This window comes from Nansenia antarctica, assembly GCF_963989245.1.
Source record: "Nansenia antarctica genome assembly, chromosome: 6".
NCBI lineage: Eukaryota > Metazoa > Chordata > Actinopteri > Argentiniformes > Microstomatidae > Nansenia > Nansenia antarctica.
The window spans coordinates 16,803,744-16,831,099 of NC_137676.1; the positions used below are offsets into that span (position 1 = coordinate 16,803,744).

Sequence of the window (27,356 nt, forward strand, 5' to 3'; positions counted from 1 at the left end):
CTGTGCCAACAAGCTCCATGGTTTGTATTGCCATTAATGAATATAAATGGGAAATTCATAAGCCATGCACTTACTCTACTCAGTCTTCTATGGTTAGTGGTGTGAATAGAGGGAGTGGAGGCAGTTAGAGGAAGAATTGGGTTGCTGAGACTAATTTAGTCCCACTGCCCTCCTAAACAACAATCAAATTGCTCAAATTGAGGTGAAAGAGCCGAAACCTTCTCCCACAAATTAGTTTGTTAATCATTAAATTAAATTGAATGAATAATACATTAGCTGACTAAGTGCACTAATCACTAGTGGGGACTGTACAATGGTAGGTTGTCAATGTGGAGGTGAAGGGGCATAATGTAATGTTGATTGTAGATTGCAATACTGAAACACAACTGTGAACATTTCAAACCTGCAAACTGCGACACTTTAAATGAATGTGCAATAACACTATGTGCAATATGACAACCCTCGGGTGCATAAGGTTCAGAGATAGGAAATGTTAGAATAGGTATAGCATAGCATAGAGTACAGCACAGTGTTTTATTTGTATAGTATAGTATATGGATAGTGTACATAGCCTTTATTTATGTAAACCAGCTCTTTTCCCTTCTTGTTTTTAGTTTTTTTCCTAGCACCAGGGGAGCCCCCCCTCCCAAATTTCGTTGTATGGTACCTGTACTATATCAATGACAATAAAGACCATTCATTCATTCATTCAAGAGGACCCATACATACTGTATTAAAAGGACCATTGCATCTTTAAGAAAAAGCGTCATTGCCACTTCCCTTAGTAAAATGACGTCAAGTGACTCCCAGCATGCACGCTGCAGCACCTTCAATTATTTTACATGGCGCGTATTTCTATAATAAGTCCCGTGAATTAGAATTTGTTGCCGAAAGTACTTTTTATCCTCAACCTGGAAAATAATGAATGTAACTTGTGCCGTATGTTTTCGCTGAGAGCCCTCTGAAGGGTACTGACATTTCAGGTTATTTTTTTGAAGAATACAACAAGAAATGGTTACAGTCATGCGGCAGCTGCTCGCCGCTACAACTGTCAATTGCAACTAAGTATCAATGGTAGAGTGTTTGCTTAGGGAAGTGGCTACAGTAGCATGGCCAATGTAACCATTACCTCATGGCAATAACTCAGTGTCGGAAATGTTAGTTATTATTGATGCATTAACTTCACAAACATTACTCAGCAATTATACAACTGGACAGCTAATATTTTTGTAATCTGCCTGCCTGCCCTATAATCTCGTTCTTTCGGTTCATATCTTTTTGAAATCTGGTCTTAAGGAAATGGCGATGTTTGCGATAAGATCAGTGACAGTGTTAGTCTTATTTATGTCAGCTGCTCTTGATATCACGCGTGCCTCGAACTCGAAGTTGAATATCCCCAAAGTGCTACTGCCTCTTGCCAGAAGTACCAGAATAAACTTCACCTTGGAGGCAACTGAAGGCTGTTACAGATGGTAAGTGTGAAATGCACAAAAGGTGATGTTCATGCCTGCCAGTAATCAGACTGTAGGCTACACGTGAACCTCGCAGGCATCACATTTCATACATAGGTCATGTAAGGACGCATCGCAACATAGCAGCTACTACTACTAACCCTAGGCCTACCACATACAACCACACAACTGTTACAGCCAGTCTATACATTAAACTATAAACAACTATGAATAAATAATAATAATAATAAAAAGAAGTAATTCTTCCTTCTTCTGGCATTATTAGAATATTTAGATTGATTAGATTAAATTAGATTAAATGTTATTGTCATTGCAGAGTACAAGTACCATACAACGAAATGCAGTTTATCATCTAACCAGATGTGCAAATAGTGATATAAGAACATGATATAAACAATGATAGTGATAGGTACAGTAACTTAGGCATGTATGGTAATTTAGAGGTACAGTTATGATAAACTATGTACAGTTAAGGTAGCTTATACAGTGAGGTAGCGTACGTACACTATGTAATGTGCAGATGTGTAAAAAGAAGCTATGTCAAAGAGACATGTGCAATATACAGTATGTGGAAACTAAACTAGTATTGTAAACATCAGTTTAGTTGAGAGGTATATACAGTTATGAGCTATACAGTTAAGGTAGCTTATACAATCTGGTAGTTTATGTACAGTTTATAGTGTGCAGAGGTCTAAAAGAAGCTGTATCAAAGAGGCATGTACAATGCACAATATACAGTATGTGCAAAGGTAGTATTGTAAACATCAGTAGTGCAGTAGTGGGGGATAGTTTATCAGAGTGACAGCTCTGTGAAAGAAGCTGTTCTGTAGCCTGCTGGTACGGGTCCTGAGGATCCTGTACCTCCTGAGTCTCTTAGATTGTAGGGGGTCAAACAGACCGTGGTTGGGGTGCGAGGTATCCTTGATGATACTTGTCGCCCACATTTACATTTTAGACATTAGCTGATGCCTTTAGCCAAAGCGCCTTACAACAAGTACATTTGCCCGAGTAAGTGAATACACCTTATACATCAGTCATCATAACAAAAACAAATCTATGCTAGGACCAGGTTGGCAGTCACAATGCTAGAAGGAAGAATTACTTATTTAATTTGTATTTTTATTTACAGTAGAGAAACTGTACAGGGGGATAGTGGGGATGAAGAGGTCTTTAGGAGGGACAGTCAAGATGGTCATACTACCATAGATTACTTTTTCTTATGATGACTGATGGATAGATTAGAATAAATAGGTGATTCACTTACTTAGACAAATGTATTTGTTGTAAGTCACGTTGGATAAAGGCATCTGCTAATTGCCAAAAATGGGAATGTAATGTAATGTAAATGCAATCATGGACGTGAACTTGAGCCCCATCACAATGCATTGTTTTGTAGAAGAGTAGGTAGGCTCTGCAACATGGCCATTTTCCACTGTGAAGTGGCACATACAGTGCCTTGCAAAAGTATTCACCCCCCTTGGCTTTTTACCTATTTTATTACATTACAAACTGTAATTTAAACATTTTTTTAAATCAGAATTTTATTTGATGAATCTGCACAAAATAGTGTTAGTTTTTAAATGAAATGAGAAATATATATATAAAAAAAGAATTTAAAAAAATAAAGAACTGAAAATTGGCATGTGCATATGTATTCACCCCCTTTGTTATGAAGCCCCTAAAAACTTCTGGTGCAACCAATTACCTTCAGAAGTCACATAATTAGTGAAATGAAGTCCGCTTGTATGCAATCTAAGTGTCACATGATCTGTCAGTATATACACACCTTTTCTGAAAGGCCCCAGAGGCTGCAACGCCTAAGCAAGAGGCACCACCAACCAAACACTGCCATGAAGACCAAGGAACTCTCCAAACAAGTCAGAGACATAGTTGTTGAGAAGTACCAGTCAGGGTTGGGTTATAAAAAAATATCCAAATCTTTGATGATCCCCAGGAGCACCATCAAATCCATCATAATCAAATGGAAAGAACATGGCACCACAACAAACCTGCCAAGAGAGGGCCGCCCACCAAAACTCACGGACGGGGCAAGGGGGGCATTAATCAGAGAGGCAGCACAGAGACCAAAGGTAACCCTGGAGGAGCTGCAGAGTTCCACAGCAGAGACTGGAGTATCTGTCCGTAGGACCACAATTAGCCGTACACTCCATAGAGCTGGGCTTTATCGAAGAGTGGCCAGAAGAAAGCCATTACTTTCAGCTAAAAATAAGAAGGCACGTTTTGAGTTTGCAAAAAGGCATGTCGGAGACTCCCAAAATGTATGGAGGAAGGTGCTCTGGTCAGATGAGACTAAAATGTAACTTTTTGGCCATCAAGGAAAACGCTATGTCTGGCGCACACCCAACACATCCCATCACCCCAAGAACACCATCCCCACAGTGAAACATGGTGGTGGCAGCATCATGCTGTGGGGCTGTTTTTCAGCAACAGGGACTGGGAAACTGGTCCGAGTCGAAGGAAAGATGGATGGTGCTTAATACAGGGATATTCTTGAGCAAAACCTGTACCAGTCTATAAGTGATTTGAGACTAGGATGGAGGTTCACCTTCCAGCAGGACAACGACCCCAAGCATACTGCTAAAGCATTTTTTTTTATAAACCAACCCTGACTTCTACTTCTCAGCAACTCTGGGGCCTTTCAGAAAAGGTGTGTATATACTGGCAGATCATGTGACACTTAGATTGCATACAAGTGGACTTCATTTCACTAATTATGTGACTTCTGAAGGTAATTGGTTGCACCAGAAGTTTTTAGGGGCTTCATAACAAAGGGGGTGAATACATATGCACATGCCAATTTTCAGTTCTTTATTTTTTTTAATTCTTTTTTTATATATATATATATTTCTCATTTCATTTAAAAACTAACACTAGGTTGTGCAGATTCATCAAATAAAATTCTGATAAAAAAATGTTTAAATTACAGGTTGTAATGTAATAAAATAGGTAAAAAGCCAAGGGGGGTGAATACTTTTGCAAGGCACTGTACATACATACATACATACATACACAGCTGTCAGTCAGCTGTCATTCAAGCTCCTTCCTGCCTTCAGTAATGACCTAATTATATTGACTTAGTAGAATCTGACTCATCTAGACACCTGCCGTTAACACAGATTTATCCCTCTAGGTTACACTCATTGACAATATAGGTTACACTGAAAATACTGTGAATCTGAGAGCATTTAGCGGTAATTGATGCTACGTGTCGCTTCCAGGTCCTCCACCAGACCAGAGGTGGCTAGCGTTGAAGCTGTAGATGAGGACCGCAGCAGACACTGTTCCCAGAGAGCGGTTCTCCAGGCTCTCTCTACCCAACCCTCCAGACTCACCAGCATCATTCTGGCTGAGGATGTCGGTGAGTAGGTCGACCTTACTTCCCACCTACAGTCAGGGTTCCCACGGGTCCTTGAAATCCTTGAAAGTTTGTGAGTTTGAGAAAAAGAAATCAAGGTCTTAAACGTTTTTGAAAATAAACATGGGTCATTGAAAGTGCTTGAATTCCCCTCTCTCTCTCAAAAAAAAAAATAATAATATATATAAAAAATGTTTTACTTAGCTCGTCAACTAGTTCTGTCTCAAACTATGCCAAGTGGGTCCTTGAATTTGAGGGAATTTAGTCTTTGAAAGGTGCTTGAAAGGTGCTTGTACGGTGCTTGAATTTGATGTTTCAGAAGGTGTGGGAACCCTGTACAGTAAACTTTCAACACATTTGTGGAAAGCGTTATAGTATAGAGCAATCAATTGGAGAGGTGAGGGTCATATCATAAACAATGTTTTGGAAAATGTTTTGAAGGTGCTTCATCCTATTTTACCTGCATGTTTGTGTCCCCCTAGGCACAGTCTGTTTGTTTAGACATCTTTTCTATTTCTATATTTAATTTGTTAGAACAGGTCACACTTGAAAATGAGCCCTTGGGGCTCAATGTGTTGTTGTTTTTTAAATTGTGCAATAGGCTACTGTCTTGCTGTTTACTGTACTTGGCTAGTTGTCATAGAGGAATGGTGGCAGCTGGAGACAGTTGTCTAATAATTAGGGGTGCCAAAAACACTTTGCTAAAAACTATTTGCTACTGTATATTCTGAACGTACTGTTTCCATTGCTAATAATGAATCTTGATAAGTCACGAGTGTGCCGGCAACCTTGCATGGTAGCTTACCGCCATTGGAGTGTGAATGGGTGAATGAGAGGCACTATAAGTCAGTCCATTGTGTCGTCTCCCCTCTCTCAGTGACCGGACAGGTGCTGCGCTGTGATGCCATAGTGGACATCATCAGTGAGATCCAGATCGTGTCCACCACCAGAGAGCTGCACCTGGAGGACTCACCGCTGGAACTGAAGATCCATGCGCTAGACTCTGAGGGTAAGACTACCAATATAACAATAATAGGCTAACTAACCATAACATAAATATTATTTATGAGCCTATTGTGTGTTATTGTTACCCCTTGTGGTATTGGACATGGAATTGTATTTTTTTTTTTTTTGAAAGCTGCATTAAGCTGAATAATCGTGGCTATACTTGTCAATTTCGTACACATAAAACATGATCTCACTCCACTGTGTCATCTGTGTTCGGTGACGCGTAGCTATATGCAGCAGTAGTGTGTTGTGTACTACCCTGCCTAAGCACCTTTGTAGTGGTGATGATGATCATCGTGCCCCTAGGCAGGCCTTCCTACCCCAAGGCAGTACTATAGCCGTTTGTTCTGTTCCACTGGTTCCATTTGGGCCAGACAACACAGTCAAATGAGCTGCAGCCTCCGCCTGATTTGTCTTTATGACAGCCCTTAGGCTTTTGTTCTGCCAGTTTATTGAAACCGTGTGGAATGAGGAAAGGCTGGAAGAGGAAGGAACAAATACCCAAGATGAAAGAGGGTTATTGGTTTTGTTTCACACATTTTTCCAATGAGCCACAGTGACCAAAGCCCTTCAACACTGTGCTGAAAAGTCTATATTATAACAGAAGCGTTGTTGTACGGGATATTATTAGTGCTGTGAAGTATATTAGAGTAATTAAACCCATTCATCAACTAGATCCTTAGTTGAGAACTCATTTAAAACAAATCAGTTTTCTTTATATCAGACCACGCATAGGAAGTTAAAGCTACAATGAATGAATGAATGAATGAATGGACTTTATTATTACAATGAGTGACATGTAGCTAAGTTAACAAGAGTGTTGTACCAAGGAAGCACATTTCAAGCAGTTGGTATCCATTAGTCTTAATCTATGGAACTGGAAACTCGCACCATTGATTTGGACCATCGTTAAACTTTATAGTACCCTATTACTCCCCCACTCATTGTTACTAGTCTCGCTGTAGTACGACTACCATCACTTTATGACTATCACCTTATTCTACTTTATTATTACTTACCTTACTTATTTTACTTGATTCTATTATTGCAGTTTTTGTATCCTACTGCAATGCCAATATCAAAGAACCTAATCCTAAGACTTTTACTCTTGTGTACCCGTACTTTGGATGTAATAAAAGCAATTCTGATTCTGATAAAGGACCAGGAAAACTAAGGCCAACAATATCACATGTCCACATTAGATTATTCAGTAGATTAAGCAACTACATGTGCCAATGAGATGCGAGCATTGCAAAATTCTTCAGCACTCCTTTTTCTTCCCTTAAAAAAATATATATATTTCAAACAATGTCTGTCAGTGTCCGCCATGTGTCTCTGAGCACCTGATTTCATCCGCGTCTCAAATAGACACTGGTTCTATTTGAGACGCTCCGTGCACACTTGTTGACGCACACTTGTTGATGCACGTGCGTGGCCGGTCTGGTTTTCGTGTAATTGGAACTAATTAATCAACACATTTTCAGAATTGACAGCCCCCCCAAAAAAACACATTTTAATATTTATATTTAAGCGGTATATGGGCAATTTGTGTTTCCACCTGGCCCTGAATTTGAAGTCCTGTATTTTATGAAATGTCTCTGACCCTTATTTATTTGATTGTGCAGGAAACACCTTCAGCACCCTTGCAAGCCTGGTATTTGGCTGGACCATTGTGAAAGATGCTGACATGGATGGATTCTCTGACTCCTACAGCTCGTTACGGTGAGGTCTCCCGTGTTGTCATGCAATCTGTCACGTAGCGAAACAACCTGGCTGCTCCAATTCAATAACCTGCTTGCTGTAATTCAATGAAAATAATAATATCCATTCATCAACCTCCGGTTTGTCATATTGTTAGAATGCATTTGTAAAGTCCCTATTTTCTGTTGATGAGTGCCTCTAATGCATTTTGTCATCTATTTTCCTCCCAAGAGTTCTTAAATTCTCTGAATCTACGTACACACCCCCTGGTTACATCTCTGAGATGGAGAGAGTTGGAAAACAAGGAGACATTATCTTGGTGTCAGGACTAAAAACAGGACATGCTAAGCTAAAGGCCAAAATACAAGAGACTCTCTACAAGGTATGTATGCTGGTTTTTTTGTGTGTTTTTTTTATATTTACTTTTTAGTTTTTGCTCCTGATCTAAAAGTTTTATTTGAAATAACATCCTGTATCGCTATGTCCTTGTGGTTTATTGTGGTTTATTTTGAGTAGTGACGGAGCACCCTAGGGTTAGAATTGGAGCTCTGTTGAATTTGTTTCCCCTAACTGTCTTCACTGGTGGTAGCAAAGCTCCTGAGAAAATGGAGAGCTATAAATAGTAGGCTTGCGTAACTGTCTCCTCTCCTGCCTTGTCTGTGATTGTCACAGTGCCAGTCTAGCTGCTTGGGCAGCGTGGAAGTGAACTGCCTGTCATGTCGTCAACAGGCTCAAATTAAAGACCATGCTCATAAGAGGCCCAGTTCTGTATTCGATTATATAGAAAGATTAGCCATGTGAGGCGTTATTCAATGTTGTATTTGAGACAGAAGGAGTACATATGTTTGCAAATTAGATTTAAACCCCCCCCAAAAAATATGTATAGAGAGAATTTTGAGTGTTGGGAGCAAATGTTTAATATCCCTTTTGAATCACATTCTGTAACTAAGTTTCTGGTTTATTGCCATGTGAAACTTGAAATGTGGTGCTGTAACTACGCTCTCCATCACACAGGATGTGGGTGCTGCGGAGGTGAAACTGTTGATTCTGGAGAACATCCTGCTCACGCCTCCACACGATGTCTACCTGCTCGCCGGCACCTCTATCCAGTACAAGGTCCAGAAGATCAGACAGGGCAAGATCACAGGTGTCTGAACACAATGAAGCATTAGAAATCTCACTATGTGTCTTTTGTATGTCAACTGTACTAACAATGGCAGACAAAATAATTAAGTACTCCTACTACTTATAATAATAATAATAATTGAATTGCATTTAACACGATAGTTTGGGTGTCGTTGATTTCACTTGAAACCATTGAAACCATTGATCACTGTTGCATGCCATGAGTGTCAAGTACAGTATGTTACTAAAACGTGAGGGAGATAGAGAGAGAGACATGTTGATGAGCTAACCCAGATTCATTTGGTCAATGTTCCAGAACTCTCTATGCCCTGTGAGCAGTACGAGCTTCACGTCCAGAACAGTGTGGCCGGGCCTGACGGGGACGCAGACCGGGCCGTGGCCCGTCTGGAGCCCAGCACATCCACGGTTCACGCCTTTCAGGTCGGACACATCACCGTGGGGCTGGATCACAAGAGTATCCTTCGAGAACACCGTTCACCCCTTACTTGATGTGGATGTGGATGTGTGTGGATGTGTGTGTATGTAGTGTATGTAGTGTGTGTAGTGTGTGTGTGTGTGTGTGTGTGTGTAGTGTGTGTGTGTGTGTGTAGTGTGTTTGTGTGTGTGTAGTGTGTTTGTGTGTGAGCCTGGTGGAGCAGAGATGGGGGGGGGGGGGGATGATGTAATGAGATATGGCAGACTGGTTCTAACTCAACGGCCCCTGATTTAGGCGCTGACCACTGGCTTGTATTGTGCACTTGCAAACACAAGACATGAGCTCCGAGGGAAACGTCTATCTAGAATGGTTCTCCTGTGTCACTCTTGGTATACCTGACGTTATTGTCCTTAATAACCACTTGCCTCAAGGCCTTCGTATGCAGGGGCTGTCTCGGCTCCCAAACAGCACTCTGTATGTGGTGGAGCCAGGATACTTGGGTTTGTTGCCTTACATTCATCTGTGTTTGTTAGTGATATTGCAGTTTTAAAGTGTTCGGACAGTATTCAGATCCTTTAACTTTTTCCACATTTTGTTGTGTTATAGACTACATTTAAAATGGATTCAATGTTTGATTGGGTTTTTTGCCATCAATCCACACACATATCAGTTAGTAGTCTCTTCAGTTACATCTTCTAATGGAAAATCGGACTTTTTCTTTTTCTATTAGGTTTTAAGATTCAACCTGGCGACAGCTGGGTTCTTGAAACAGGAAGAGTGTATGACGTCCTCGTTGAAGTATTTGACAAGTCAAACAACAGAATTTACATATCTGATGTAAGTTGGTGTTTACAACACAATGTGTGGAAATCTATCTGGTTCAGATCGTACATTTATGGCATTACCTAACCTCCAGAGATGAGTTTTATTCCATTGTCACTGTTTGCAAGAAATGTCAAAACACCCTCACCCTAAGCTTCTTCTGAAATGGAAGAAATGAAATGAAAAGCTGGAGGAGAATGTTATATCTTCCTGTGAATGCTTAATCAACTGCAGACTTTGATACATCTGACAGACATTAAAGAAGGAAAGAAAGATTTAGAACACATTTTTATACTTTATATCTGTCGGCACTGTCCTCTTTATTTTTCATAAAACAGCTTTTGCTTTTAACCCTTTGAGGTTCAGTAGCCCACTTCTTTCTCACTCCTCCATGTGGCCATGTGACCTGCTTTACTGTGATTGCATACTCATTCCTTAGTTACTGTATATTCTAGGTTTAAAGCTAGGGTATCTTGGTTGTGTGTGGTCCTCTGTGGCTCAGTTGGTAGAGCATGGTGCCAACAACGCTTAGGTTGTGGGTTAGCTTCCCTTTGGGACCATATATATGCAGAAAAATGTATGCACTCACTCAAATTTGGATGAAAGCTTTGGCTAAATGGCATGTGTGTGTATCCACAGAAGGTTCGCATCGACACTTCCTTCCCTAAGGAGTTCTTTGAGATTCTGGAATCGTCAGTGAACGGATCATACCACCGTGTGAAGGCTCTGAAAAACGGACAAACACTCATTGATGCTACACTCAAATCTGTGGTGGATCCAGTGAGTTTGATTATGACTTAAATAATAAATAGAGAGTTTTATAGCATGCTCTAGAGTGCATTTAATTGCTCTAATGCACAATATTAATTAATAATTAATAATATTATAATACATCTGTCACCCAACTCTTCCATTTCAATCAACATTTCAATTCAAGATTATTTGTCAGAAATGGCTTGACTCTGTCCCAATGAGGCTGTTGTTTTTGTTTCAGGCTGGAGAAGTCCATACTCTCCCGAACCCAGTCCACAATGAACAGGAAGTGGAAGTCTACAATCCCATAGTACTCAGTCCCAGTATTCTCACGTTTCCATGGCAACCCAAGGTTGGAGCCTACCAGTACACAATAAAGGTGTGCATCCTTGTTTGACAGCCAAACGGACTAATCTGGGTACACACTTGTGTCCTGGGCTTGCTGAAGAATCTCTCAAGTATCATGAGTGACATTAAATATGTACAGTATGATTGATTGACGTTAATTCGTTTAACCACCTCATTTTTTTGTATAAGTGAGTATACAATATGAGCTATGAGTTCATGTGAGTTAGCATTAATATGAGTTAAAGAATAGAATTAGAGACTCTTTGTTGCTCTGATGTACTTTAGATTCCCTATACCCCCAGTGTAAATATGTACCTACCTTGTGTTGTGTTGTCTCCAGGCAGCCGGAGGCAGCGGCAATTTCAGCTGGTCCTCCTCCAACTCAGCCGTTGCCACGGTGACAGTCAAAGGAGTGATGACCACCGTCAGCGACATTGGCGTCAGTGTTGTGTACGCGCACGACGTGCGCAACGCCCTGCACTACGGCCAGATGAAGGTGAGATCTCAGAGAGACGCTCGAGGGGAACCGGTGTCCCTTCAGCACTCTCTGTTCAGACTATGGGAAAGATCAATGGTCAATGTGCTGAAAAGCATTATCGCGTGTGTGACCGAAAATGAGTGACTGCGTAGTGTATTGTAAGCAACAAAGTGAATCAATCAATAACGTTTATGTATTCATGTAAATGGGGGGGAAAAGTCAAGGAAATCGAGCACTCTGACCCGTATCTCGGCTTTCACTCCTTTTCTCTAACTCCTTTCTTGGCTTCCTGTAACATATCTTACCGTCCAATTATCCCTCCTACCCTTTTTGACGTGTGTGTGTGTGTGTGCGTGTGTGTGTCTGCGTGTGTGTGTCTGCGTGTGTGTGTCTGCGTGCGCGTGCGTGTGTGTGTCTGCGTGTGCGCGCGTGCGTGTGTGTGCATGCGTGCGTGTGTGCGTGTCCCAGGTGTACGTGGTGGAGTCCGTGGGGATGGACTTCTCTCCCTGCGCGGTGGAGGCCAGAGTGGGCCTGGTGCTGGAGCTGCCTCTGAGGATCTTTGGCCTCCTGGGAGAGGAGAGCCAGGGGAGCGAGGCAGGAGGGGAGGAGAGGGTCATGCTGAGCGACTGCTCCCACTTTGACCTGCAGGTGGAGGAGGAAAACCAGGGAGTCTTCCAGCTCCTGGAGGGTGAGACAGGGCAATCTGTGGGGCTGGGGACTTCCGGGCCTAAGAACCTTGACGACACAGTCGACTCATCATGACGAACGAGGCCCGGGTTTACCGGTCCCAAGTGCTACACTGTACCGTCTTCCCTCTTGCTTCTATGCTATGCTCATTTTTAGGACACAGATTTACAACAGTTCAAGGCCAATGTCAGGGACTGACTACGTGGCTCATGGCAGACCCTCTAGTGTCCTGTAGTGTTTGTCTTTTATGTCACTTGCAGATTGCCAATATTATTTTAATTTTTTTATCTCTTTCAAAGAGCTCTTGGCTCTTCAGGGGCTCTACAAGATCGTGTGTTTTTCCAGTGTGTTATCACTCATAATAAATGGTATGACTGGTCTGGGACCTGATCCAGTGTTACTGCTGTTTGTTTGTGGTGTGTCCCATGTTGTGGTACGAGATTAGACGGAAGCCCTTTGACTCTGTGACCAGGTTTGTGAGACTGTACTGCTGAGAGAGTTCTTACCGGGTCTACGTCTGTGTGTCTGTGAACAGGGAGGCTGGCTCCAGGACAGGATCACTGTAGTGGGGTGAGAGCCCAGGCCCTGGCCCCAGGATACACCGCCCTGACGGTCAGCTACACCCACAACAACGTCCACCTCAGCGCCAAGATCACCATCGCTGCCTACCCACCACTCAGAGTGAGTCCAGGCCGAGGCCCTCTACCTGACCCTCCATGGCATGGCCCTCATATGGCCCTCATATGACCCCTATTCACACAGTTGGATTCAGGAAGGTTATGAAGAGACACTGAGACAGAAGGACATAGTGTGTATCTGTGTTATACCGCACACATATGTTTTATACATTAATGTTAAATTGTAGGGATTATTTTTCTGGGTTTTAATTTTTTTCCCTAAATAATTTATCTACAATTATTATAATGAATCTACCTTAAATGTCCTTTTTTTGTTGTTGATTTAACAAAACAAGCCACCTGTGTATTTGTGTTGTGAGGGAACAGTAGGGCCTCTCCTGGGTGGATTCATCCTGTTGTGTGGATCTTTACCTGTGGGCTGATGTCTGCCCAGCAATCTCCTTCACTACCCCAACTCTCCCCAGAGCAGCAATTAGCCTTTCTCTTAATCAGCACAGGAGTGTGACACACACACGCACACACGCACGCACACACACACACACACACACACACACACACACACACACACACACCGCACGCACACACACACACACACACACACACACACGCGCACGCACACACACACACACACACACGCACATACACACACACACACACACACACACACACATATACCTACATACACACACCCTGCAGTTTGTGAAGAAGTGCAATGATCAGCTAGTGTTAAATTCCCATCTCCTGGGTTTCCTCATTGTTCTGTGCATTTTAATTATGCCCTCATGCGCTCGATACACTGATTTGTTTTCTCTCCTGGTTTGGCTCCAGTACTGCGGTGTAATGGAATTGATGTCCCCTCTGCCACTAGAATGTGGAATTTATGTAAAGCAGGCATTGTGGAGAGAGGCTTCTTTATCTCAATGCATGGATCATTTTGTCATGCCTGCTTCATAGCTGTGCCTTTCTTTCCATATTGATCGAAATGCCGGATAAGGCGTGTTTCGTTTAACGCTTGGGAAGGCTTGTCAGTACCTTGTCTTTCTTTCCAGAACATCATGCTCCCCTGAAAATCGATTCAACTTTTTAAAGCCAATTTGTTTTTTTGTTTTTTTGTTTTTTACTCACTTTCTTTCAACTCTCTTTTACATCATAGTTATTGGAGTGCCTATTACTCCATCTTGTCTCAAGAGAGTTTTGTATGCGACCCAAGAGCTTCTCCTATTCCTTGTCTTCGCTTCCCTCTCAAACGCATTGAAAGAGAAGATCCAAGGTTGCTCCATTTTGATATTCTCCAATGCGTTTGAGAGAGGAGAGGAGACGAGGAAAAGAGCAGAGACTATTGTGATGCAACCTTGGTCTTTCGAAAAGGCCCTGGGCCAGTACTATACATTTAGTAGTAAGAGAGTAACTGTCTTTGATTGCCAACAGCAACAAAAGCGAAACCATTATGATGCTCCTCAATTTCTGATGTTTTGCATATATTACCATGAATAAACGCCAGTCGGTTTTGATAATACAATCCAGTGCCATGCTGTTCAGACATCCTGGTGAGAAACCCTGTTTACTAAAACAAGAACCAGTGCTTGTCCCTCCCTGAAACACCTCTTGTCATTAACAGGCTGTCGACCCCGCGGCTGTGGCCTTGGTGACACTGGGCTCCTCCAAGGACATGCTGTTCGAGGGAGGCCCCAAACCCTGGGTCCTGGAGCCCTCCAAGTTCTTCCGTAACCTGAAGGCTGAGGATGAGAACAGTGTTAGCCTGGCTCTGACTGGTCCCACCTCACACAGCTACCTCAAACACTGGGTCAGAGCCACCTGCAGGGCCCTGGGAGAACAGGTGAGAGATGTCCACTACGGGATGGGGGGGGGGGGCCTCCCACTCACAGAGCAGCAGAGCTTTAAAATGTTCAAAGCTGCAATGTGCTACAAATGTGTTCAGTGCAACTGAAATACAATTCAGTTAACCATAATGACACATTGAGTTGGTTATAGGAGGTTAATCAGATGGAAAAAGATATCCTGGCTTTTAAACACCCTAGACTACCCCAGATGTTGATCACCTCATTTGCTTTTTTAACTCTGTTACATTTCAACGGCAAACTGCCGTATTCCAGTAGGAATGTGTTGTAAAAGTATTGGTAACTGCATCTCTAGGTGTTGGAGGTTACAGTGGGGAACCAGCCCAGCCTGACCAATCCCTACCCAGCCGTGGAGCCGGCAGTGGTCAGGTTTGTGTGCGCCCCTCCCTCTCGCCTCACCTTGGTCCCTGTGTACACCAGCCCCCAGCTGGACCTGACCTGCCCTCTACTGCAACAAAACAAACAAGTGGTAAGATAATACGTACGGAAAATACGGTCCACGTCGTGTACTTCAGGGACGGTAGGCAGGAAGGGAAGAGTCAGTGAAAGATAATGAACTTGACTAGAACCGATAGCATGAATCTCGTTTGTTTGTTTGCAGGTACCCGTCTCGAATTACCGCAATCCGGTGCTAGACCTCGCTGCTTTCGACCAACACGGGAGGAGGTTCGACAACTTCAGCTCTCTCAGCATGGTGTGGGAGTCCACCACGGTGTCCCTGGCCAGCATTGAGCCCACTATGCCCATGGAGCTGGAGCTGCTGGAGGACAGCAATAAACAGATGAAACTTCACGGTACAGTACTGTGTTTATTTGACCTGATTTTCTGTGATTTATATTTTCGAGAAGTTTCTTCTCTCCATCCTTTGATACATGGCGCTATAAACAGGTGCTCTTGTGTCCCAGGTCGTCAGACCGTTCTTGTCCACCACCAGTCTGGGTCTACTGCTATCACAGTTACTGCTCTGGGTTACCAGGTGCCACACCTTGACGCGGCCAGGGTGCTCAGTCCGGTAAGAGAGAGAGAAACTTGTGGTTAGACAAGCATCCATTTTGTGAGCAACATAGTATAGAGAGGGTGGTTTTTCACTTCCTCCTCTGACTGCCAGGCAGGAAGCTGTCGATAAATGACTGCTTTTTTTTTGTGACCACAGAAAAGAAACCTTCACGCCTACGAAGGTTGCTATAGCAACGCCATACATAAAAGGGGACAATGCAGCCTTACAAAGAGCTTTATAAACATCTGATTAGAGTATTTCAGTTGGCAATGACATTATGACTGTTCCATGCCGTTTCATTTCCACTCGACTTTGAGAACATCACCATGTAGGGGTTTCTCCTCTCCTCGGCGTAACATTTACATCAGTAACCATGGAGTCCGTCTTGTTTTGATCTCTTCCCTCTTCCTGGCAGTTTGACCCTTTGACCCCTGTCTCAGCCACTCTGGAGCTCCTATTGGTGGAGGATGTGACAGTCAGTCCTGAAGCCGTCTCCATATACAATCACCCAGACGTGCGGGTAAGACTCGGTGTATCCACGTTCCCGCCGCTTCGGCGGGTTACACACTCTGATATTACCATCGTAACCTTATATGGTGTTCTTAACCTTCCTTGAGTAGTCCTAGCATTGTGCTGTCACGCAGAATAGGGTTACCATATTCTGTGGTTAGACAGCACATCAACAGATAACACATGTTCAAGTTTATAGCCTGAAGAAATGTCTGAAAACAACCCGTTTTTTGAAACAAGGGGGGAATTACACCTCTCTTCTGACCACTCTAGTGTTCCCCTTCATAGTCACGTAGCAGTCAAAGGTGACGTCTGTTCTGTGTTCATGTCCTCTCCTCCTCACCGGGACTCAGTATTGTCCTAATCCTGTCTTGCCTTTGACCTTGCACGCCATCTAATCCTCTTACTCAGGTCACTTCCAGCTTCCTCTCCCGCAACCCCCCCCCGCCCCCCCCCGCCACCTCTCCCATATCACTGCCCACAGGTCCACTTTAATGTCAGAAGAGGATTAGAACTCCTTGAAATACAGTATTTAATAATGTGCGTCCGTGGAGCTGATGTTTTGATGGCCCAATGTGCAATGTCTTTAATGGGTATTTTATTTTTATTTTATTGAGCTTTTTTTCTTTTTTTAACTGCTGTTGTTTTTCTCTTGCAGGCAGACCTGGCCCTCAGGGAGGGGTCCGGCTACTTCTTCGTCAACGCCAGTGTTGAAGGAATAGCCCAGGTTATGTTCCAGGAGTCTCACGGATCCGCTCAGGTGAGGAGGAGGAGGAAGGAGGGTTGCTCAGAATGCCAATGCCGCTGAAATCGTTGAATCGGTCAATAGCAACCGGTATACTGTAGAAGCAGTATAGGCAGGTTGATCAGCGATCGGCTCGTTTTGATTTTTCAGAGGTGCCTATCAGGTTTTACCAGGTTGATTTACATTGATTTACATACGTCCTGAAAGGTAATAGCAATCAAAGTGGCGCACGCTTCCCTCACGGCTGAGACATTAATTCAGCTCGCCGATGTTTCGGCTCACTCCGCCTTCCCCAGGGTGCCGTTTTCAATGTCTTGTGAAATGGGATGCGAAGCGCCCGCATTACTTTGCATGCAAATGACACACATATTCGGAGATGAATAACAGGGAAAAAATATGCCATATACTGCGAAGCTCTTCATCATTGCGCTTTCGCCCTCTCTCTCTCTCCCTCTCTACCGGATGTTCCAGGTGCTTCCGGTCCATCCAGGGCTGGTCCAGGTGATGGTTCATGACCTGTGCCTGGCCTTCCCAGCCCCCGCCAAGGCTACAGTCCACGTCTCAGACATACTGGAGGTTTATGTCAGAGTGGTTGACAAGGTATCTGATTTTATAATCCCGCCCCATTGATCTGCAGTCTGAGAGTGTGCGATTCTTGTTATCTCCTCAAAAGCCTGACTGTCCAAAAAAGATAACGCATAATAAGCCCTTATAATGGTGCCACGCTGCAATTCCAAGAGGCGGTACATCAATATTTGCTGTCAGATATTGGCAGAGCCTTGGTAATAGAAAAATGGCTTAAGAAGCAGTGAGTGTTGTGTTTTGCATCAGTGAAGCTTGTTTCCATTTTCTGATTTGATGTTGGAGTGGAGCTGTCCAGTAAGGAAAGGAGGCATCTTACCCCTGCTATGCCGATGACGAATGTACATCGAAGCAACAAGTAATTGTCTGATGCAGATTCTATGTAATGTGCTGCAGGTGGAGATTGGCAAGTCTGTGAGAGCTCACGTCAGGGTCCTGGATGACAACAAGAAGCCCTTCCAGTCCAAATATTTCAGATTCATGAATCTGAAACTCAAAGCAGCGTCTTCAATAGTGTCTTTGCAGTAAGTTAGTGTACGGTTCACACACAGCTCATCTCATCAACTCAGGTTTCTGACTTTCGCGTCTTGTAGCTATGGTATTTAAGTTTTCGCCTGTTTTCCCCAGAGCCCTATCGGATCCCTCGGAGAAGGACACCTCCATCTTCCTGGTGAAAGGCTTAGCTATCGGCCAGACTAGCGTGTTCGCTTTTGTAGTCGACAAAGATGGAAACAAAATCACCTCTGTTCCCCAGCAAATAGAGGTACAACAATTTCACAGGAGCATTGTTTACATTTACATGTACATTTTTGGCATTTAGCCAGTCGCCTTATTCCAAAGCGACTTACAATCAATACATTTGACTAAGTAAGTGAATCATCAATCCACCGGTCGTAGCAACTAACATAATTTAATTTAATAACATAATGGGCCAGTTTCACAGACAAGGCTTAAGCCTAATCCTGGACTAAAAAGCATCTTCAATGGATATTTTACATTGAAAGTGTGATTTAGTCCAGGACTAGACTTAAGCCTTGTCTGTGAAACCGGCCCTAAATGTTGTAAATATGTTTGGGAGTTTGACCCATCGATGTTTTCTGACGTTCTAGGTGTTTCCACCATTCAAGCTCATCCCCAGGAGAATGACTTTGATTATAGGAGCAATGATGCAGGTAAGGCCTGCGCCCCTCTCATCTGATAAGACTCTGCTGGGAAATTGATTTGAATCACCACATTAAATACTCTACTTTCCTGTTGAGCCACTATGCTCATTGATGTTGTTTGCATTTATGAGGCACTCCTGTCACACACGCCAGCTAATCTCTGACCATGGATTTGTGTATAAGTGTACACGTACGCTCTGTATGCTTTTTGGATTTTGATTGACTTCCGTACCGTTGATTATCATAACATTTCAAGGATAACTGCTCGCAGCAAATTGCTCCGAGACCCCACATTGACAGGAGTTAATGAATAAGCCATTAGTGTCCTCAAGGTCAGTCATGCGAGACTGATTGTCTGACGTTTTTTATGTTTTTTCTCCTCTCTCCCTCCCTCTCTCCCCTCGCTCTTTTCATTCGGTAGATCACATCCGAGGGTGGCCCCCAGCCCCAGTCCAACATCCTCTTCTCCCTGGCCAATGAGGAGATAGCGTCTGTTAACGGCATAGGTCACGTCAGGGCCATGGCCGTCGGCAACGTGACAGTGACGGGGCTGGTGCAAGCTGTGGACGCTGAGACCGGGAAGCTTGTTGTTATCTCCCAGGTAGGAATACCTATGGGAATAGCTTCAAAGGAACTATAACAAGTTGTTTTACTTTCTTCTCCATTTAAAAAAATAAATAAATCAAAAATGTGAACATTTCATTCCATGAACAGGATCAAGTGGAGGTTGAGGTATTGCAGTTGAGAGGCATTAGAATCCGAGCGCCTATCACAAGGATGAAGACCGGGACCCAGGTAACTGACAGAAAGACAAAATGAACTGTACGTCTCAGCGTCTCGTGTCTCAAACACACGACGCTCTGGCCTTGAAGATGCATGGTACTTTTGTGTGATAGACATTTTACACCTCGTCCTTTACTGGGGTGGGGGGGGGGGGGTAGTGGTGGCCTAGAGGATAGTGAGTTGGATTGGTGATCAGAAGGCCCTAACACTAACCCATCTGGGAACACACCACCACTAGTGTGCTCTTGAGTAAAGGCTCTTAGCCCTAAGTTACTCCAGTGAGACTGCCCATGTAATCTCTGATTGTAAGTTGCTTTGGATAAAAGCGTCTGCTGAATGTTTAAAATGTAAACGTCCTACTAAGTTGACCCCCTGTTGCTCCCTGTTGACAGATGCCTGTGTATGTGATGGGCCTCACCAGCAGTCAGACCCCCTTCTCCTTTGGCAACGCCCTGCCCGGGCTCACCTTCCACTGGTCTACCACCAAGAGAGACATCCTGGAGCTCCAATCACGACACGCAGAGGTGGGAGCCGTCCTCCTCGCTGTCTCCTGAGGAGGAAACTATGTGACGCTTGCATTTATAGATCACTCCGATACGCAAACGCTATTCTTGGCTTTCGCTGCTCCGAACCCTTTTGCATCACATTGACTGATTGAGGACAAAACTAAACTGTGCATCTTCCCAATAGTTGCTGTGTCATTGTGTCTATTTCAGTTTATTTTTTATTTTTTAAATCCATCTGCTTTTCACTGATGATAAACCCCCTGTTGTTGTGTTCCAGGCCAACGTGAACCTCCACTCAGGCCATTACTTTGCCATGAGTGTGTCTGGGAGAACTAAAGGGCGGACAGGGTTGAAGGTGGTCCTGCGAGCCACTGACCCCGAGGCTGGTCAACTGGAGGGGAACCTGCCGGAACTCAGTGATGAAGTCCAGATCCAGGTGTGGTGTAGTGACTATAGGGCGGCTGTGCCTCAGGAGGCAGAGCCGGCGTCTAATGATCGCGGGGTCGGCGGTTCGATCCCCGGCTGGCCACGTGTCGAGGTGTCCTTGGGCAAGACGCATAACCCCAAATTGCTCCCGATGAGCTTGCCGGGGGCCTCGCATGGTAGCTTGCCGTCATTGGTGTGTGTGTGAATGGGTGAATTTGAGCCCATTGTAAAGCACTTTGGAATAAGGTGCTATACAAGTGCAGTCCATTTACCATCTACCATAGCTTCCCCTCCCTGGGTTCAGATCAGGACACACTGCTGCGGTAGATCTGACGGTGTGGCCTGGAATCACTCACCTCTCCTAGGTTTTATAGTTCTGTATTTTATGGACCTCTGCTTTGTCCCTGAAGTGTCCCGCTGCCGAAAAACCGAAGAACTACAGCACTGAACACACACTGCACAAGTTTTTTTTTCTTGTCTCCGAGTTGGTTGATAACTTTAAAAACACCCAGATAAGAATCAAGATTAGCCTGAGTTTGGTGCATCCTGCTTCAAACAGCATTAGACTTCATCACCAAAAGGAAAACATGAAAGGATGTTTAAAACAGCTAATAGTGAGCTTTTCTTAACTCTTCCCTTTGATCAAGGTTTATGACAAGCTGCACATGCTTAATCCTGAAGTGAAGGCTGATGAAGTACTGATGGCTCCCAACTCTGTGCTGAAACTACAAACTAATAGGTAACGCGCGCGCACACACACACACACACACTGCGATTCACGACAAACGACTCACCTTGTCACACCTCCACTGGAGACTTGGCATACACAGTAACACTTTGCTGCGTCTCTACAGTAGGTTGCATTACTTTACAAGAGGAATTTAAATCCTGGGTTTAAATCCATGTCAACAACCACCTCACTCTGTGCCCTGCACTGCACATGTTCATGGGGGTAGACAGCTCCCCAACCAACACCCTGTCAACTATAATTATCATTTTCAATTTAGCAGACACTTTTAAATCCAAAGCGACATACAATTAGAGATTACAGGGACATTCTCCCTGGAGTAATTTAGGGCTCTAAGTGCCGTACTCAAGGGCACCGCTGTGGTCTTCCCCTGTGGTGTTTGTGAACAGGCACGGTGTGGGAGCGCTCTCCTACCGCCTGCTGGGCTGTCCCGACCAGGCTGTCATCACCAGCGTGGATGAGAAGGGCCTCCTGTCCTCCGGACCGCACACCGGCTCCTCCTCCCTGCTGGTGACCTCACAGGAGACCTTCGGTGTCAATCAAACCCTCGTCGTCGCAGTCAAGGTGAGGCCGGGTGCCTCCTTGGTGACGGGGGGGGCTTTGATTTCCGTTACCGTCTTTAGACCGGCGAAGGCGTTTTCCATGTTGTCCTCGGTTAACCGCATCTCATTGCGCAACAGTCAGACTCTACACTTGATGTTCAGCGTCATACCACTCTATATTCTCTACAAGTAGCGTCGGCTCCTGTCATGACCGATGACGTTGTGTGATGAAGACTTTAACTGTATCCCTTTCGTTGTTTCCCAGGTGGTGGCTGTGTCTTACCTTCGCTTCAGTACCAGTCCAGCTCTACACACCTCCACCAAAGAGACCCTGTCTGCTATTCCCCTGGGCATGGTCCTCACCTTCACTGTCCACTCCCATGCCAACACCGGAGAAGTCCTCCACAGCTCCAACTCCTTCCTCACCTTTACTACCAACAGGTAGTCACAACCACACACAAAGGATTCAGTTAGTGTTTGAAAAGAGAGAATTGAAAGAGGAAAAGCTGCAAGGCAGATAGACAGGCAGTCGCAGTAAGATCAGGTACGGGGTTAGGGTTGGCGGTTTTGTGAGTGTTTCAAGGCTCTTGAGTTATTACGCTGTCGTCGGTGGCTTTAAATGTGGTAGAGTGCTTCTCTGAGTGCTGTTTGTGCAAGCAGCATTGCCTGAACGAATGTCTCTCACTCTCTTTGAAAACAGAACTCATTCCTCTGAGCAGGTCCTCTTAGCTCTTGTTGCAGAGTAAACATTGTAAATAGTGATTCCCTGCCTTGTATTGATTTTAAAATGTCTTTTCAATGGTGGTGTGGTTTTGTTAGATATTGACCCATCCAAGATATCTATCTGACATCGAGTTATGCAGAGATGGGAGTTGTGGCTATGTTTCTCTAAATGTCACCGTATGTCACCAAGTTGCACAGACCGAGTGTGTAAATCTCTACCCCGTACAACTACGGCAGATGAGTTCATGGCAGGGTTTAAAACCAGCATGTCTCGAAGGTTCACAGCATTAATTTACCGGGCTGTTCCTTCCTCCCCATTTCAAATCGAGTTTCCGCCTGAGCGAGCTAAATTAATAGGAGCGCGCGGAGCAGGGAGGCATTACTGCACTGCCGAGCGGAGACTCCCTCATTGGCCCGCGCCATCAATTTATTCTATTACTTTGTTCTCAAGGAGCTGACAGACTATTTTAGCAGGGATGTGTCCAAATGAGAGTAAGGAGAAGAGGGAAACAAATAAAAGTCAGGAAGCGTGGATGGCTAGGGGGTAAGGGGGCTCTGATTGCTACCTGGTGGGTCGTGCCACAATACCAAGTGGCCACTTGTGGTACTGTTGCAGTTCTGCCCCAAAAACAGAAAAATGGGATTCCAGCATAACGTCATCTTCATGTTCCAACACTTTCAAATACACAAATGAATGCCCTGGCTCTCTCCCCCCCCCTCCCCCCCTTGTTCTCTGTAGGGACGACCTGGTGCAGGTGGGCAGAGGGCCCGGTAACAACACTCTGTCGGTACGGACGGTCAACGTGGGCCTCACCCTGCTGGCCGTGTGGGACGCCGAGCAGAGCGGCGTGGCGGACTACCTGGCGCTGCCCGTGCAGCACGCCATACACCCAGAGGAGGCGCACAGGGTGGTGGTGGGGGACGTGGTCTGCTTCAGCGCCCAGCTCCGGAGCCCCGAAGGTGAGAGGAGGGACAACGTGTTACTGAGTGTCCTTTTTTTATGCATTGAACGGTTAAAGCACACTCCATGATAAGAATATATTTTAAGACAGCTTTGTGATCTTGATCCTGCCCTTCCCCTCTATATAATTGGGCAATTTTCTTCTGAATGTATGATTTGGGCATTTCACCAGCCCAAGATATCAAGCTGAGGAAATCATTATTAAGTTTGAGTGATATTAATTGTAAAACGCTACCGTCGTCCTCTGAAGCGTGAAGCAGTGTGCGGAATAAGCCATTAGTCTCGTGTCTTATGTGTGTAAGTGGTGTTTGATAGAGATGACTCCATTAGCTCTACTCTGCTCCCTGCAGGTGTCCTGGGTAGCTGGAGCTCATCAGCCAATGGCCTGCTGCAGCTGGACCCTAAAACGGGCGTCGCTGTTGCCAGAGACTCGGGTGTCGTCACTGTCTACTACGAGATCCCTGGCCACCTGAGAACCTACAGAGAGGTACTGTAGCCAACTGCAACATGTATATATATATATATATATATATATATATATATATATATATGTGTATGTTACGGTACATGTGGGAAAACGGTTTATGTTGGCATTTCCGGGGACATGGCAGCATAAAACGTCGACTTGGCACATGCTGGCATGTCTAACCCTAACCCTAATCCTAGCACCTAACCCTAACCCTAGTTTTCCCGCATGTACCGTATTCCCACATGTACCGTAACATATATATATTATTATTTTTAGGGCATTTCTGCTTTATCGGGATAGAGACAGTAGAGATTAACAGGAAGGAGGGGTGAGAGAGGGGGGGGGGATGACGACATGCAGGATGTCGATCGAACCAGGGGACCTTGCAATGACATGGCGTGCGCCTTAGTGTGCTACACCACTTACGCGCCTAGCTGCAACATGTTACTAACACGGTGTGACGTGTATACTAACACAGTATGACAGTGTGTTCGAGTACGCCAGAGCGTGTCATTATATTGATCAGTTTTGGGTCACACCCGTCGCAACGTATTTCCTTGAATTCTAGTAAGTCGCGCCGGCACAGACTGCATCAGAACAGAGCTGAAGGCGCCATGATCCGGAAAGTTTCTGACGCCACACACAGACGTATCGTCAGACTTATCCGAACATCTGTGAATCGGCACGGGCTGTTGTGTGTGTGTGTGCGTACGTGTGCGTGCGTGTATGTCCCCCCCTAACACCCCTCCCATATCCTGCTGTGGAGATCATCCTCCCCCGAGACTGAGCATTGGAGAGGATTAATTAGCTGAGATGAATCTCTCTAAGAATGTCACCGCCACTGTACTATTTGCCAGTGGCAGGCTCAAACCTAGTCCTCAGAACGTACATAGGAATATTTCCAATTAGTGCACGGACGAGCGAGGCTCCGTGTGGAGTGGATTAGTGATGCTATCGGGATCAGTCCCGCCGCTCTCTGTGCCGCAGCGACTGATCTTAAGTTCTGTCTGAGCCGGAGACGCTAACTGAGACTGATGCAGCGCTGTAGCACACACCAGAGGCCGTGGCCTCGGCACTTCTTTGCATTGACTAATACATTGCAGCGATGCAGCAGTAGCTACCACACACGTCCTTTCAGCGATCGATGCCACCCTCTGTCCCTCAATCAAAACCGAAATTAGAGCACGTTTTACATAGACAATTGTGAGACAAAAGTGCTTCACAACAAGAACAATACTAAACATTATAAACACTACATACAGTATGAACTAACACCAAACCTTAACAAGCCAAGCAAAGAAAAACCTGTCCCTTTCTTTCGGATTGTAGAAAGACAGGATGGGTGAAAAGCCGTTTGGTGCATGCAACCAGGGATGCTGTGTCACTGCAGATGGAGGAGAAGATGAAGTGTCTTAATTGAACTATTGTGGCAGTCTGGTCTGGCCTGGCCTGGTCCGGCCTGGTCTGGTCTGGCCTGGTCCGGCCTGGTCTGGTCTGGTCTGGCCTGGTCCGACCTGGTCTGGTCTGGCCTGGTCCGGCCTGGTCTGGTCCGGTCCGGTCTGGTATGGCTGGCCTGGTCTGGTACGGCTGGCCTGGTCTGGCCTGGTCCGGCCTGGTCTGGCCTAGTCTGGTCTGCTCCGGTCTGGTTTGGCTGGCCTGGTCTGGTCTGGTCTGGTCTGGTCTGGCCTGGCCTGGTCTGGTCTGGTCCGGTTCGGTCCGGTATGGCCGGCCTGGTCTGGTACGGCTGGCCTGGCCTGGTCCGGTCTGATCTGGTACGGCTGGTCTAGTCTGGTCTGGTACGGCTGGCCTGGCCTGGCCCGGTCCGGTCTGGTCTGATGTTTCTTCTGTCCTGGCAGGTGGTGGTAGAGGCAGCCACCAGGACGGCCGCCACGGCTCACCCTGCAGCGGTGCGCAGTGACAAGGAGACCAAGGTGCTGCTCACCACCAGAGAGAGGGGAACCAACATCATAGGTAATAGACCTCTTCATTTAACTCATATTCTCCAACCAGCCACGTAAGCGGAGAATCTGTTCTCATTCGCTTTATTTCCTCATTACGGTAAGACTTTCAAATGACGACACTCCAGTCAGAGAGACTGAGACTGGTAGTAACACACCATACAAGGGTCCTTCTCTGATACCATGCTCCGTCCCTCGTAGGCTCCTGCTCCTCAGCCCAGGCGGACGCCATCGCCCAGCTCCGCCCAGAGACCTCCGTCAGCTGCCACCTGAGCTTCACCAACGACGCCGTCGACTTCCCCGCCCGCGACGTCTTCCTCACACACACCAGCTTCGACCACACCACCGGTAAGACACGGTGGGGTGGGAGTTGAGGAAAGCCTCACTAGCTGTGATATATCAATAAGGCAGCGTAAAACGTCCATCGCTTGGATTGGATTAAAAAAAACTGAACACAAATACATGGGAGAGGTGGCACCATAGAACTATGAATTCAAAGTGTATCGGAAATGAACGAGATTGAGCACCGAGGGGGTGATGGGAAGTGCGCACAGCCATTATAGAGTACGTAACGGTATAAAGTGACAACCTTCACTTACCAGCACAATGGATTTGACGTCATTGGCAACCCATTTAGGTCTATTCAGTAGGACCGAGTGAATGGTGGAATTATTCCAAAGCGCTTTACGACGGCCTCTCCTTCACCCATTCACATACACATTCACACACCAACGGTGTCAAGCTACCATGCAAGGCGCCGGCCCGTTCTTTTAGGGCTTTCACACCGGCAAAGAACCGTGCCGGTTCGCGTTCGCGTTTGGGAACCTCCGAACGTTGGCGCTGTCTGGCGAACGAGCCCGTGTATTGAGAGCAATCTGGGGTTCAGTGTCTTTGCCCAAGGACACTTCTGGCCAGCCGGGGATCGAACTGCCGACCTTGCGATCGTTAGACGCCGGCTCTACCTCCTGAGCCACAGCTGCCCCAGTAGAACCGAGCGAGAGCATGTGCCAGGAAGGGGCTGCTGGGGGAACCGGCACGTGCCCCAGCGGGTCTGGGCAAACAGCTCCAGGAGGGCAATGAAATACTGTGTATGAGGGAATAATCAATACTGGTACCGCTCATCAAATGAATTTACCACGGGACATAAAAGGTGTCTGGGTGATGTATGAAATTGAATCGGTCTCCCCCGCTTCACAGCAGTGGTCTAATTGTGTTTGGGAGTTGCAGGGCGTCCATCCTGCATTAGCTAACTCCTAGGGAAACCACGGGAGGGGAGGGGAGGGGTGGGAGCGAGGGGGGTGGGGGGGGGGGGGTTCAACCAGTCAGCTGAAGCCAACTGAGACGCTAATGGGGCGTGTGTGAAATGACAGGAGGGTAAACACAGCTTATCATCCTCCCCCCTTTCCCACAAATGCAGGGATTATATTATCCGGGAATTCTGCTTGGTCATGTGCTGTGTTTACATTGAAGTGTTTACATGGGAAATGATTTCAGCGCCTGGGACCACGTTGCTGCCCACAGAGCCATTGAATAATAGTCC

General features: G+C 45.5%; 1 protein-coding gene across 1 annotated transcript in view; it reads left to right on the forward strand.

The window, feature by feature from the left end:
• Positions 1–1,344: 1,344 nt before the first annotated feature.
• nup210 (nucleoporin 210) overlaps positions 1,345–27,356 on the forward strand; it is a gene marked incomplete at its 5' end in the record, with an annotated part of 31,355 nt that continues 5,343 nt past the window's right edge. Inside the window, 35 exons of the mRNA XM_080534257.1 lie at positions 1,345–1,472; positions 4,712–4,851; positions 5,726–5,857; positions 7,482–7,578; positions 7,789–7,939; positions 8,572–8,704; positions 8,999–9,157; positions 9,550–9,618; positions 9,849–9,955; positions 10,580–10,720; positions 10,935–11,072; positions 11,382–11,537; positions 11,988–12,207; positions 12,742–12,887; positions 14,463–14,681; positions 14,999–15,172; positions 15,305–15,497; positions 15,609–15,715; positions 16,116–16,220; positions 16,869–16,970; positions 17,427–17,555; positions 17,934–18,061; positions 18,165–18,300; positions 18,647–18,709; positions 19,122–19,301; positions 19,415–19,495; positions 19,876–20,007; positions 20,267–20,425; positions 21,063–21,154; positions 21,553–21,727; positions 21,971–22,146; positions 23,168–23,388; positions 23,740–23,876; positions 25,715–25,829; positions 26,018–26,164. Coding sequence (XP_080390383.1) covers positions 1,345–1,472; positions 4,712–4,851; positions 5,726–5,857; positions 7,482–7,578; positions 7,789–7,939; positions 8,572–8,704; positions 8,999–9,157; positions 9,550–9,618; positions 9,849–9,955; positions 10,580–10,720; positions 10,935–11,072; positions 11,382–11,537; positions 11,988–12,207; positions 12,742–12,887; positions 14,463–14,681; positions 14,999–15,172; positions 15,305–15,497; positions 15,609–15,715; positions 16,116–16,220; positions 16,869–16,970; positions 17,427–17,555; positions 17,934–18,061; positions 18,165–18,300; positions 18,647–18,709; positions 19,122–19,301; positions 19,415–19,495; positions 19,876–20,007; positions 20,267–20,425; positions 21,063–21,154; positions 21,553–21,727; positions 21,971–22,146; positions 23,168–23,388; positions 23,740–23,876; positions 25,715–25,829; positions 26,018–26,164 — 4,888 coding nt within the window. The remainder of the gene's footprint in view (positions 1,473–4,711; positions 4,852–5,725; positions 5,858–7,481; positions 7,579–7,788; positions 7,940–8,571; positions 8,705–8,998; positions 9,158–9,549; positions 9,619–9,848; positions 9,956–10,579; positions 10,721–10,934; positions 11,073–11,381; positions 11,538–11,987; positions 12,208–12,741; positions 12,888–14,462; positions 14,682–14,998; positions 15,173–15,304; positions 15,498–15,608; positions 15,716–16,115; positions 16,221–16,868; positions 16,971–17,426; positions 17,556–17,933; positions 18,062–18,164; positions 18,301–18,646; positions 18,710–19,121; positions 19,302–19,414; positions 19,496–19,875; positions 20,008–20,266; positions 20,426–21,062; positions 21,155–21,552; positions 21,728–21,970; positions 22,147–23,167; positions 23,389–23,739; positions 23,877–25,714; positions 25,830–26,017; positions 26,165–27,356) is intronic.